This window comes from Fusarium redolens, assembly GCF_020744475.1.
Source record: "Fusarium redolens strain MPI-CAGE-AT-0023 chromosome Unknown BKA55scaffold_38, whole genome shotgun sequence".
NCBI lineage: Eukaryota > Fungi > Ascomycota > Sordariomycetes > Hypocreales > Nectriaceae > Fusarium > Fusarium redolens.
In genome coordinates this window covers 125362-137322 of record NW_025763701.1, presented here as the reverse complement: position 1 = coordinate 137322, position 11961 = coordinate 125362, and the positions used below count along the sequence as shown (strand labels likewise).

The 11961-nt window shown below is 47.3% G+C and overlaps 4 protein-coding genes across 4 annotated transcripts; 2 read left to right on the top strand and 2 right to left on the bottom strand.

The window, feature by feature from the left end:
* Positions 1 to 208: 208 nt before the first annotated feature.
* Positions 209 to 1448, bottom strand: BKA55DRAFT_587125 (uncharacterized protein). Its single transcript, XM_046194629.1, has 2 exons — positions 1190 to 1448; positions 209 to 1136 (listed from the first exon to the last, which is right to left on the bottom strand). The coding sequence occupies exons 1-2, from the start codon at positions 1305 to 1307 to the stop codon at positions 250 to 252; spliced, it is 1005 nt and encodes a 334-aa protein (XP_046040982.1). The 5' UTR covers positions 1308 to 1448; the 3' UTR covers positions 209 to 249.
* Positions 1449 to 4670: 3222 nt separating this feature from the next.
* On the top strand, positions 4671 to 5187 carry BKA55DRAFT_267194 (uncharacterized protein). The gene has a single exon (XM_046185448.1). It carries the CDS (start codon positions 4812 to 4814, stop codon positions 5088 to 5090), a length of 279 nt encoding a protein of 92 aa, XP_046040981.1. The 5' UTR covers positions 4671 to 4811; the 3' UTR covers positions 5091 to 5187.
* A 2209-nt stretch (positions 5188 to 7396) lies between these two features.
* BKA55DRAFT_721378 (uncharacterized protein) lies at positions 7397 to 8842 on the top strand (the record flags this gene model as incomplete). The annotated part of the gene is made up of 5 exons (XM_046201010.1): positions 7397 to 7723; positions 7793 to 7995; positions 8056 to 8144; positions 8196 to 8360; positions 8415 to 8842. 5 exons carry the CDS (start codon positions 7397 to 7399, stop codon positions 8744 to 8746), a joined length of 1116 nt encoding a protein of 371 aa, XP_046040980.1. The 3' UTR covers positions 8747 to 8842.
* Positions 8843 to 11104: 2262 nt separating this feature from the next.
* On the bottom strand, positions 11105 to 11818 carry BKA55DRAFT_530623 (class I glutamine amidotransferase-like protein; the record flags this gene model as incomplete). Its single annotated transcript, XM_046189157.1, has 1 exon — positions 11105 to 11818. The coding sequence occupies one exon, from the start codon at positions 11816 to 11818 to the stop codon at positions 11105 to 11107; it is 714 nt and encodes a 237-aa protein (XP_046040979.1).
* Positions 11819 to 11961: the final 143 nt, after the last annotated feature.

Genomic DNA, 11961 nt, shown 5'->3' with positions numbered 1-11961 from the left:
ATGCAGGCTAGTAAAGCCTTATGTTGTTGAATGTCGGAGGGTTCACCCTCAACTTCAGGATTAGGGTTCAGGATTAAAGTTTGAAGTCCTAAACTTAGACTCTAGGACTTTCATCTAGGACTTTCTAGGACTCAAGTCCTAGAAGGAACCAGTCGAAGATATAAGGTCTCAAAGGTCCTTCGATTGCTACAGAAAAAAAAAAGGAATACACACGATTCACTTTAATATCTGACATATGTACTAACAAAGTTAAGAAATCGTCTTCTCTCGAGCAATCTCACGAATAAGCTCTTTGACTTCCTCATCGCTCATGATCTTGACGCCCAACAGATCGTTATCCGTCTTCTCGAGCCTATCAATGTAGCCCGGAGTAGAGATCGAGAAACGGATGATGTCACCAATGACCTGCATATCCGCTTGACCAGCTTGCAGCTTAGCCATTGCTTTGTTGAATGCGTCCTCGGTATCAACATCCTTTGACTTCCAGCCTTCCTCGCCCAACGCCTGCTTGGAAAGTTCGGCCAGATCCTTCTGCGTCTTCTGTGTACTGCAAATGTAACAAATACGATTCTTCGTGTTCTCGGCCTTGATGAGAGCATTTGCAACAGCAGTTCCCACCGATTCAAGTGTCGTCATGGGGATGATGGTAGTACCCGGCTTGAGATACTCAATGTTCTTGTTCTGAAGGTCGACGCCGAGAAATGACATACGCAGACCCCAGTCTAGGAAAGCGTGGTTGGAAATGGCCGTCCAGGTGATTTTACCAGTGTCCGCAAGCTCCTGGACATACTCCAGGGCCTTAGCCTTGCCTTGAAAAGGCGGCAGGCTTCGCCCTTTAGAATTCGTTGGGTCGGAGCTGAATTCGGACGGGACAATCCGGTAGACGCCGGCTGAAACGGCCGCATCCATCAAGCGGATAGCCAGGCTAGGATCAGGCACAGACGTGGCGTCAACCAGTGCATCCTGGCCCTTCAGGGCGGACACCAAGTCTGAAGCTGACTCGTAATCAACTACCTTGACTGCAGTTCCAGAGGGTACATTGTCGGTGACCTTTCGAGTGAGAATGGTCACGTTAAAACGACCAGCTTTGACCAAAGCGGGCAAAATGTGCGAGCCCAGACTGCCAGACGCCTGTGGCAAGTTAGCTACTGATAAAAGGTAGACTAGAACAGGCCACTACTGACCCCAGCAAGAGCGACGTTCTTGATTTCGTGAGCCATTGGTAATAATTGGTTGAAAGGAGTTCGTGATGTAGAAGTGATGCTGTTGTGGATGGTATCAGAATTCAACAAAATCTTGAATGACATGTTCTTTCTTTTATAAAAATATCTGGCACCTTTACTACCGTATCAGGCTTCAGCTTAGAAATTATCAAGACAAATCAGGTCTCCTAAGCATGACTCAGCCTAGGTAAAAAGCCTATTCTGTGGGACTAAATTACGTCAAATACACTTTGTTTGTTTTCTACTCGGTATCTGTATTGCTAAGACATTCGCCAAAAGGTGGGATACCGAGACTGGACCTTGACGGTGTATGAATGATCCGTGCGACAGGCTTGTGACAAGGCAATTGATAGGGGTGCTGCATCACTTTGATACGCGTGCCGCAACCTTACGTGTGTCGCACTTTCAGCGCTTCTCATTGGTTCTAAACCCCGTCGAGCCGTCAACGTACCCCCCACAAGGCGGTGAAGCTAGTCCGCTCCACCGCACCTTAACATGTCGGTATCACCCTATCACATCGATGTTTTCGCGGCAAGGGTATCATAAATTCATAGGTATGGATGAAGGAAGTAATGATTGCTCTTCGAACGTCGCGACTGAACTTAGGGAATGCTGTTCCACATTCACCGGACGAGCATACCACCTTATTATTCTTCTGCTGCATTACAGTTTGACTACAATACATTGCTCCTTCAGCATTTTCATGTCAACTTTGCCTCTTATAATCCGCGGCGGCTTTTCTCCCATCTCTAAAACGCCCTGTGCCTCAGTGCGGTCATCTTTCGCCTTACTCCAGTCTATATAAGCCATCATCTCTTCTTTAGTCCATTCCCTTGCCTCCGTTGATGTAGTGGAGAGCATTGTCATCTTGTTGCTTTCCAAACACCAATCATAACTCTTCTGGTCATACCGCAATGGGGGACCCATCGCCCTGCGGTATTCCTGATTGGTTTTGATACTCCCACGGGGTTGTGCTTCATACCAAGCGCGTCTTGCAGCAACGTACCTTTGATATATAGCTTGGACAGAATTGCACCTTGGCGGTGAACTGGAAGCGGACTAGGCGAATGTACCGACACAAGAACAGGCGATGCAAGAGGCTGTGGCGCAACTTCTGCAGGCGGCTGGGATGTTGGTGCTGCTGTGATAAAATTCGGATCTGGGGTGCCTTTTGGATTTAGGGTTGAATCTAACAATACGGTAGATCGTGAGGCTGGCTCTGTCACGTTGTGTACTTTACATAATGGGGCGTGCGATCGTTATAGCAGTGATACTCCAGTCGGACTTGTCAGATTGGCGGCTGGGAATGGGCTCCATTTCTCTTATTGCAATATTAATCTTGTATCCAGAAGAGGGGTGAAACCCCTCTCGGACAGATTGAAGAACGGACAAGACGAATCAAGTCCACAATCAATAATCTGAACACATCCGAATCCACGTTTAATATGCTCACCCCATCGTATTTCCGCGTATCCAACACAATTCAAGCAAGAACATACACACATCCAATGAGACACATCAGAGAACCACGATTCGTGACAGTGGGTGGGTACTGCTATCTTGCTCGGACAAGCAACTCAGGCTTGCATGTTTGTTCAGTAAGGCAGATTAAACGTCTTGGCGGGTTATGCATCCCCATCGGGTAAAGATGAAGAGAGTTTATACGGCGGGCCTGGCATCCACCTTTGTCAGCCGACCGAGATCCGAAACTATAATCCTGGCGTATGTTGGGCTTAAAACCGTCTCCTGAGAGTGCAAGGACCTCCAAGCCGTACCTCGCCCCACATGACACCGGTCATGACGACAGTACAAGCGGGGTACGGAAAGTTAGTTTAATGAAGCAATTTCAGCTAAAACAGCATACAAATTATGTTGAAGTTATTAATGATTTCCCCGCCAGTTCTAGAAGAGATACATATTATCAATACCTATGATGATAGTAGCTTTATCAAAGAAGATCACAGTCGCCGTATACACCCAAATGACCCGACCCGGGTGGCTATTTTTCCGGCCGAAAAGGACCGCGGTACCAACTTCGAGCCCTTCCACGCATAGTGGTCATCAATTCAATTCAATCGCACATCTGGTGGACAAAGGATCAACAAGTGAACCGTGCGAGCGTGCAAGTGACATAGAATTGACTGTGACACCCATGCTTAAACTCAATCGATGGCCCAGATTGAATTGATGACCACCCTGCTTCCACGTAGAAACACGCAACTTTCGCATCAACACATTAGCGCCAACGCCGCTGCAGCTATTCCAGCTTTTTCTTCCTATTTCCCTTATTCAGAAATGGGTCCAATACACTAACATATGGGTCACGTGGCTCAGGGAAAATGAGGTTATTGACAGCTAGAAACGCCCGATAAGTCCATCTTCAAAGCTGCGAGCTTGGGAGGGCCCCTCTATCGCAGAATTATATATATTGCTTGGAATACTGATTTATATGGGTATATATAAGGAAAGAACGATTCGATGCCATTGGAGTACCTCTCAACCCGGTGTTCAACGCCCCGAGCACTCTTTTATCAAGTTCATGCCTCACTGGCGATTTCAGCTCCTTCATCGGCACCTTCGTCCCCTTTGACCACACTAAGATCGATGAAACTGCACCTCTCCCGAAGGTGTTCCAAGCTGCTGACGAGTGGTCTGAGCACATACAAGCTGTGTCTGCACAGATCTCCCTTCCGGGCTCTCATTTGGCTGTAGATGAGTGCATGATTCGCTATACCGGCCGGTCAAATGAAACAACACTTGCCAAGGGCAAACCGGACCCCCTAAGGTTCAAGATCTGGGTTATCGCACAACAGGGGTTCTTTATCCGGTGGCTGTGGCATATCAAGGATGCAAAATACGGCGCCGTTGGCGTTGAACTTCCCCCACCGACGTCATCCACACGAGGCCGGGCCACGGCCGCAAGGAAGATGCCTGCTATAGAAGACAAGCCTATCGCCCTGAACTCGACCCAGAGCGTCGTTGTTGCCCTTGCAAATATGCTGCCAAAAGCGACATATCACGTCTTTGTGGATAACCTCTTCTCGTCGTCAGACCTCTTCCGGTGCCTCCGCAAGCATGGCCACGAGGCCACAGGCACGGCCCGACCTAACTGCGGCATCGATAAGGAATTACAACAGGATAAGAAGGCTGACGGGGGGTTCAAAACCAGCTATGAGTTTAACCAAGTCAAGGTGACCCCGACCCCTGACAATCAGGTACTAGCTTCAGACACTTTTATATATAAAATCCCTACTAATTTGTCTATATGCTATACTTTTTGGTCAACCAAATAGCCTGGAAAGATAACCGCCTCAGGCTTGTCAACAAATAAATGAAATCAAATAAATCCAAATAAATCCAAATCAAATCAAATCAAATCGAGTCGAAATAAACTCAAATCAAATCAAATTGCAGGAGCCGAATTTATTTGGATATCTGGATTCATTTGGATAGAAGCACTGACCAATCATTGCTGGTACTGTAACCCCAGGTTGACCCACTCCCTACCAACGCGTACCTTAAAGTTATTGCGTCCGTCGCGTTTCGAGTTGCCTGACGAAGCCACCTGCCCCCACACCCTCGCTCCCAATGGCTCTGTCTACGAATCCCGACATCTCAGCTGCGCTGTTTTCAACAACCTCTACAGCCAACAGCGACCCCGATACAGCGACTAGCTTCAATCGATCCGATGACAATACAGAAGCGAATGTGGACATTTCTTCGACAGCTTACTTAGGGTACGAAGGCATCGATTGGCATCGCCTCCTAGGGTATTTATCCAGTAAACAAAGAAGAAGGCAGCGGACAGGATGGGTATGGGAGCACGGATACGATATTGAGAAAAACAGTTCCGGTCACCGTTTCTGACTCTGCAAAGAGTGTCACCAGACAAAGGCTGCCATCACCCACATGTACGATGCTGCGTCAGTACTGGCTTCTCCGACGACGGCAGTATCCACGCTTGTCACGAATAGCAATTGACCCGTTTTCAGTTCCTGCGATGTCTTCTGAGCCAGAAAGGATATTTAGTCGTGCAGGGCAGATGGTCACGCCTCCGAGAAGATGGCTGCAAGCAGATATTGTCGGAGCAGCGCGGTGCATCTCACCGTGGGAGAAAAGTGGGGCCATCGACGCATCCAAATAAATCCAAATAAATCCAAATGTGCCCAAATGAATTCAAATCAAATTCAAATCGAGTCGTCCGTAGCCGAATCAAATCCAACTAGGGTCAATTTGATTTGGATTTATTTATTGACAAGGCGGTTACCGCCTTGTGTTATTCCTGACCACTGTGTTCAGGGGCGATGAGCGAGTCAATCAAAGAGGAAGAGGCCGTCTTCCAAGAAGTCAGAGGCCAAGCCGATACAGCGTCTTGTTTTTTTTTTTTTTTTTTGTGACGAAGCTGCCAAGGTGATAAATATCCCGACAGTGGCTGCTGCTTATAGCGACGAGATGAACCATGTTGATCGAGGTAACCAATTGAGGTCATATTATGCGTATGATCATCCTCTCCGCCGGGGCCCTTGGCAGGCACTTTGTTGGACCTTCCTTCTCGATGTGACCCTTATCAACAGCTATATTATTCAACTATATGGTCCACAGCCAAATTGGAAGAGATATACAACTTATAGGGAGTGGCGAGAGTGCATTTATAACGAATTATTCAATACCTCAAGCAAGCCAGGCAAGGAAGCTCTACCGGGCTGGAGACGAATGTGATCTGAGAGAGCCTGATTTACAGCGCAAACACATCAATCCTCAGATCAATCATGTCAACCGCAAGGTAAAATCAGACTGCATAGCTTGTAAGGGCTTTCGGCAGGGTCAAATGAGGGCAAAGGGTCCGAAAAGAAGCCCCCTGAAGGAGACTGACGGCAACAAGAGGAAGCTTCGCAAGCAGACTTGGTGTTGGAAAATCCGGGGATCCCCCTTCCCTTCAGGGTTCAGACTGTTAGTCTGAAAGTCCTAGATTTAGAGTTCAAAGTCCTAGATGAAATCATCTAGAGATATAAACCCGAGAAGAATTCTCATCTCAATAATGAACAATAAAGTCTCATAAAATATATTTTCACCCAGCACTACTGCGCAATATAAACAACACTTGATACGGCTGCAAATTATGCAATGTTGCGATTTGTAACAACCAATATTGTTGGGACTTCTATCATCATATAATTCAGGTGAGGAATTATGTACCCTTAATTTTGCGCATTTTAATTGGTTCGGACCCCTCATCGTGACCGGCTTGGAGGTCCTTGTGCTCTGAGATCGTTGATTGAATGGATGGAAGGTGGTGGGATTTAGAGTAGTCCGTCCTAGAGAAGTTTTTGACGACATCAGTAGGTTTCTACGCCCGAATTGAATGGCAAGGCCAGGCATTTGATTCGATAAATTCGATAGATGTCTAACCCTGGCTCGAGGATGGTTTGGATGTGCAAGCGCTTTACCGCTCGCGCTGAGGATTGGGATCTGCAACACTGGATGAAAACGGTGGAAATGAACCTATCCCATGTGCACGGACGAAAAAGGGGCATTATGACGAATGTAGAGGAATGGTAGCCGGATGAGCTAGGGGACGGACGAAAGGTGGCAATTTGACAGAATACCATGAGTCCTTGGTTCGGTAGTACGATGACTTCTCGTGCATGAAAATATTTTGCGTCTAAACTATGTTACATAGGCTAATATATTCAGGTTGTACGCAATACAATAATCATGTCCGTGATGGGATTGCATTGCTCCTGCTCACATTCAGTAGAGCATTGCGCAAAACGACCCCTGGCAGTTTTAGGACGTCACTGTGGAGTCAGCAGGGACTAAGCCCCCAGACTCAAACCTGGCAGGAGTCCGATTCGCATGTCCTATTCTTCATTACTCACCACCGGTGACTTCTCATCTACACCCCCGTCCGCGCTCGGTTGGTGGCGGAACGGGGGTCACTGGTATGCGCCAAGCGGATTCATCTGACCATTCACCGTGAGTCAACGTCAGACCAGAAACCTAGCCAAAGCCACCAGTGGCCTGGATCTCTTGGACCCTCAGTGGTATTTATTAGCTTCTTGCCATCGACTACAAGGGGCCTCATCGATCACATTTTGAAAACCCCATTCGGCCTCATTCGGCCTGCCTTTCCTGTCTGCCGACAAGCAGCCTCGATCCTATATCGCACGATAATGTCTATAGGTGCAGCAGCAGTTCTTGTTTGTCTCCCATCCGACATCGAAGCGCTATCACTGAACAGTGGCATTCTACAGACTACGCAATGGGCACTCATCATCGTCGCGACCGCAGTTATCGGTGCCCGGCTGTACCTACGACTCCACATCCAGAAGCGTCGACTACTAACTAGCGATTATTTCATGTGTGCGGCCTGGGTCACGAGTATCATGTCAGCCGCCGTCGACCTCAAATTTCTCGAGTTGGAAGCACTAGATCCGGACCTCCAGTCGACGCTAGTTAACTACAAGAGTACACCTGAGGATATTGTCTTGGTCTTGAAAGTAAGAATTCGTTGGTTTCAAGAAGATGCGGGTTGACAACGCAATTAATGACATGACCCTTCAATGCAGTTATTTTGGTTTGGCCATATTCCCTATCATGCCACCTTTTACCTGTGCAAAGCTGCCCTGTTGGCAATGTACGTACAGGTTGTTCCCGAATTCATGGCCAAGAGATGGGTGTATGTCTGGTTTACGATTGCTTTCGTGGCACTCGCCTATGTGGCCACCATGCTTGCCATGTTCTGCGTCTGCATCCCTGTGAGCGGAAATTGGTACGTCATGAACAACTAAACCCGACATTTCTACGTCCACGTTGCTAAGGCTTGCGAAAGGGACTTGGATCCCAAAACATGCCCCCCATCTTCTCTTACGACGGAATTCCTGACTGCCTGTGCTTTGCATCTCGTCGGTGATCTTATGAGTAAATTCTTCCCGGGACAACTGCATGTGTCTGTTACTGACAACTTGGCAGTCTTTACAATACCGTGGCTCATCATACCTGAGCTAAATATGAAAGGAGCTCTCAAATGCGGCTTCTACTTCACCTTCCTACTAGGCACCGTCAACATCGCTGTCTGCTTGGTACGCTGCATCAAGATCATAACAAGAGCTAATGAGATTACTCTGGCAGAAGCTGGTATACAGTAACCACTATTTAAGCTATGAAAACAATTGCTGACAGCGGTGATAGAGTTCTGGGCTTCACTCGACCTGTACACTGCTCTTGTTGTCGCTTGTTTACCTTCTTTGAGGCCATACTTTGGATTGCGCAAGAGTCCTCACTCTTGTTCGTCCAGGTCTGGATTGAACAGGGCGAACAAGTCAGCAACGATGGAATTTTCAAGCATTGATCCAACGGGGCGAGTCCTTACCGAGGATTTAAACCGCGAGCCTGTCGACGAGCTCACAGACCATTACTTGCAGCACGAAGCTGCCTTTACGACCAATGACGACCAATCACGGTGGAAGAGCAGGAGAATGTATGAAACAAATTTGGAACTAGACCAAGTGCATTCACGATAAAGGGGGGACATACTAGAAAAACAGTACGGCTTTCAAGGCCGTATGCGACATTAAGGCTAGATCCTGGATTTGTTTCCTTCCTGAATAACAGACTTGCGTATTGTGATATGCTGAAGTGATATATATCGCCGTGAATATATATCACACATTTTTTCAGCTAAATGTGATATTACGATAGCTAAAATGCTCTCGACCGTGAATACCACTACGGTACCCTTATCTGATAAGGCCGTCTAATCTTATCTACTTTTGTTGGATCTACTGTAATTAGCTTTTGCAACACCCATATTGGCTTGTGTCATCGTGCACAGACCATCGAGGCGCATAACGGGACATTTCCTTCTGCGTTGGCCCTTCCTGTTCCATTCTGGCGTTGCCTCTGCTCTGAACAGCCAGTGACCTCGTATGGGAAGGTTGAGGATACAGGAGACATGTGAGACTCCAAGGTCGAAATAGTCTTCTAACCATGAGAACACTGGCACCGATAGAAAGCTCCTGATGGGGAGATTATGTGTGGCCTGAGCATTCAAGGCGTCAAAATCATGCTCGGTCGCGTCAAGTAGCGCATGGGGCCGGTCGACGCGCCCGAAATGATGCTAAAACGACCTTCGCGAGAGCTCTAGCGATCCGCGTCACTCGTTCGACCGAATCGGTCGATTTTCGATCGAATATGTGGGGCCATTCGATTCGATGGCGAATGAGATGTGTCATGTTCGATACGTATGTCAAATGAGAAACGCCACATTCGATTTGACGGAATCGAACATCGAATGAGACCGTTTCATTCGATTCGATTCGATATTCGTAAGACTTGGCATCGAATGAATCTATCGATCCGATTCCCGTTCGTCAGATGTCCATCCCTGCAAAGGGATATGATAAGCGGGTGCACCAGACAAGTGAGTGCACCTGTTAAACAGTAGGATGGCCGCACGGGGTATCATGTGACCTATCGGTCAGCTGTCGGCGACCCTAGACCCTGTTGAAGTATTAAGCCTCAACAGTCTTCTGGGGGTAGCCCATTTTTGTTTCATCAGGTTATGAGCCCGGTTAGCCTAGTGGTTAGAGCGTAAAAGCTAAGAGAGCTAAGCCCACAGAGGTTGCGTGTTCGACTCACATCGAAGCCACATTTTCGCTGCGGGAGAAATAAGCTACGAATTCAAAAATGCCCCAGAAGAGAGGTCTGTGACCCCGCCGTAATGCCTAAGAGAGCCGCTGAGCCAGCGTTTTAAGCTTGCGTAAGAGCCACTGAGCCAGAAGCCTGTTTAGCCCGCGGGAGTGTTGAAGTATAAGCCTCAACAGTCTTCTGGGGATAACCCATTTTTGTTTCATCAGACCCATTCAGGAGCATAATAAGCAGACCCCTCTCCGAGGAAGGCGGGGGGACACAGAGTTCCACAATACATATACAATTAAGGACATCAAGTGTTGAATAGTGTCAAAAGGAAGCTCAGGGAAGTACCTTGAAAGGCTGATAAAAATTGTCATCGAAGATGATAGTTGTCACCTATTGCCACAGGCTTAGCAAGCAACTTCCAGTTGATTCCACATAGCACAGAAAAGATATATAGAGCTTACTTTAAACCTCAAGCAGCAAGGAGGACAAGGGGAAAAAAGATGAAGAGTACACAATTCACCCGAATATTTGACAGCATCCCTCGGCGGACCCAGAACAAATGGATGATCCGGCAGTTCTAGGGTAGCCGTTCGCTGTGCAAGAAATATCAGATATATCAGATGGATAAACACCTCTATCTGAGTTGATTGATCTGATGAATTTCCGTATCTGATTTGAATTGATTGATTTGATTGATATATCTGATTGTTAATCTGATCTGACGGCAGCCCTGCCTTATCAGAACCAGGCAACAGTACCACGGTCTCGAGTTTGCAGCTCCTGGTTTCGAGCTCTCCCTGAGTCGTATGGCGGAGGCGATGACAGTCCTCTGCGATCCACTATCAAAACTTTTGGGGTTTCAGTCTCTGCGAGAGAATATAACGGCTGCGCGCCAATACCGTACCTGATGTTTTTAGAGCTACCTTTTAAATAAGGTAAATTTCCTCAAACATATAAATACCATCAGTTATAACTTTTAACCAGTGTTGGTACCGGAAATTAGACAAGGAGCACAGGGAAAGCATTCTTATATTCAAACCCAAGATCAAGGAGTGTGAAAACAGAGGTACACGGGCCACAAAATCTGGTATTAGGTAGGATACTAGTGGTGATTGGTATAGTAGGGCCTCTTCTTTTACTAAAAGAATCTCACTTTATATAGGCTTCAGACTTATAATCTCGGTATGCAATTTAACTTTCAAGTTTGAGTGAAACTTGATTTACTAATTTAAACACAAAGCCTAATGATAGAAAAATTCATGAGTGCTAAGCTGTTTTCCGCTTTGGTCGTATCTCTTAGGAATCATAGGTGTCACACCATCCACGCATCGAGGCTCGTAGTCTAGATTCCGGGCAGCATATATGAGTATGTCTTGTCCGAATTTCTCCTTGAGCCAATGTGCTAGCATATCCATTCCCGCAACTGCACCAGCTTCAGTCCAGATATTTCCATCGACGACCCATTTCCTTTCCCTGGTCCAGTTGACAGCAGGGTAATTCTCCTTCGCCCATTCATACTCAGCGTGGTTGATAGTTGCGTTCTTTCCATCTAAAAGACCCGTACAGGCGAGTACTGCTGAGCCAGTGCAAGTCGTAAAGAGCAACTTTCCAGCACTGATATGTCGACGGATGAGGTTAACGTATTTCGGGTGCAGCTCAAAGCCTACGGGACTAGGTCCTCCCAGCAAGATGATATCCAGCTCGGGGCACTCATCCACCGTCGTGGTCGGGGTAAGGGTAATCGCGCTGGTGAAAAGATGGAATGGTTCTTTCGTGATGCCAACGTGATGGAAAACAAAGTTTGGAGCCCGAGAGATGGCGTCATCATCGATAGGGCCAAACACTTTGGACACTTCCAGGAATCCAGCATTGGCCGAGTGAAGTAGGTCAACTGGGCCGACAACATCAATGGCCTGGTAGTCATAGACTAAAATACCGACGTGGATAGATGCCATTGTGATAGTATAAAAGCAGACAGGATGGTGGTTCCAAGAAGCTAAAAAGAACGGAATGTCTTGGGGTGCATGGCAAAAGGATGGTTGCGCGTCTTCTGCAGATCCAAGGCCTTTGTTGCACCCTTAAGTATTCCCGCTGATCG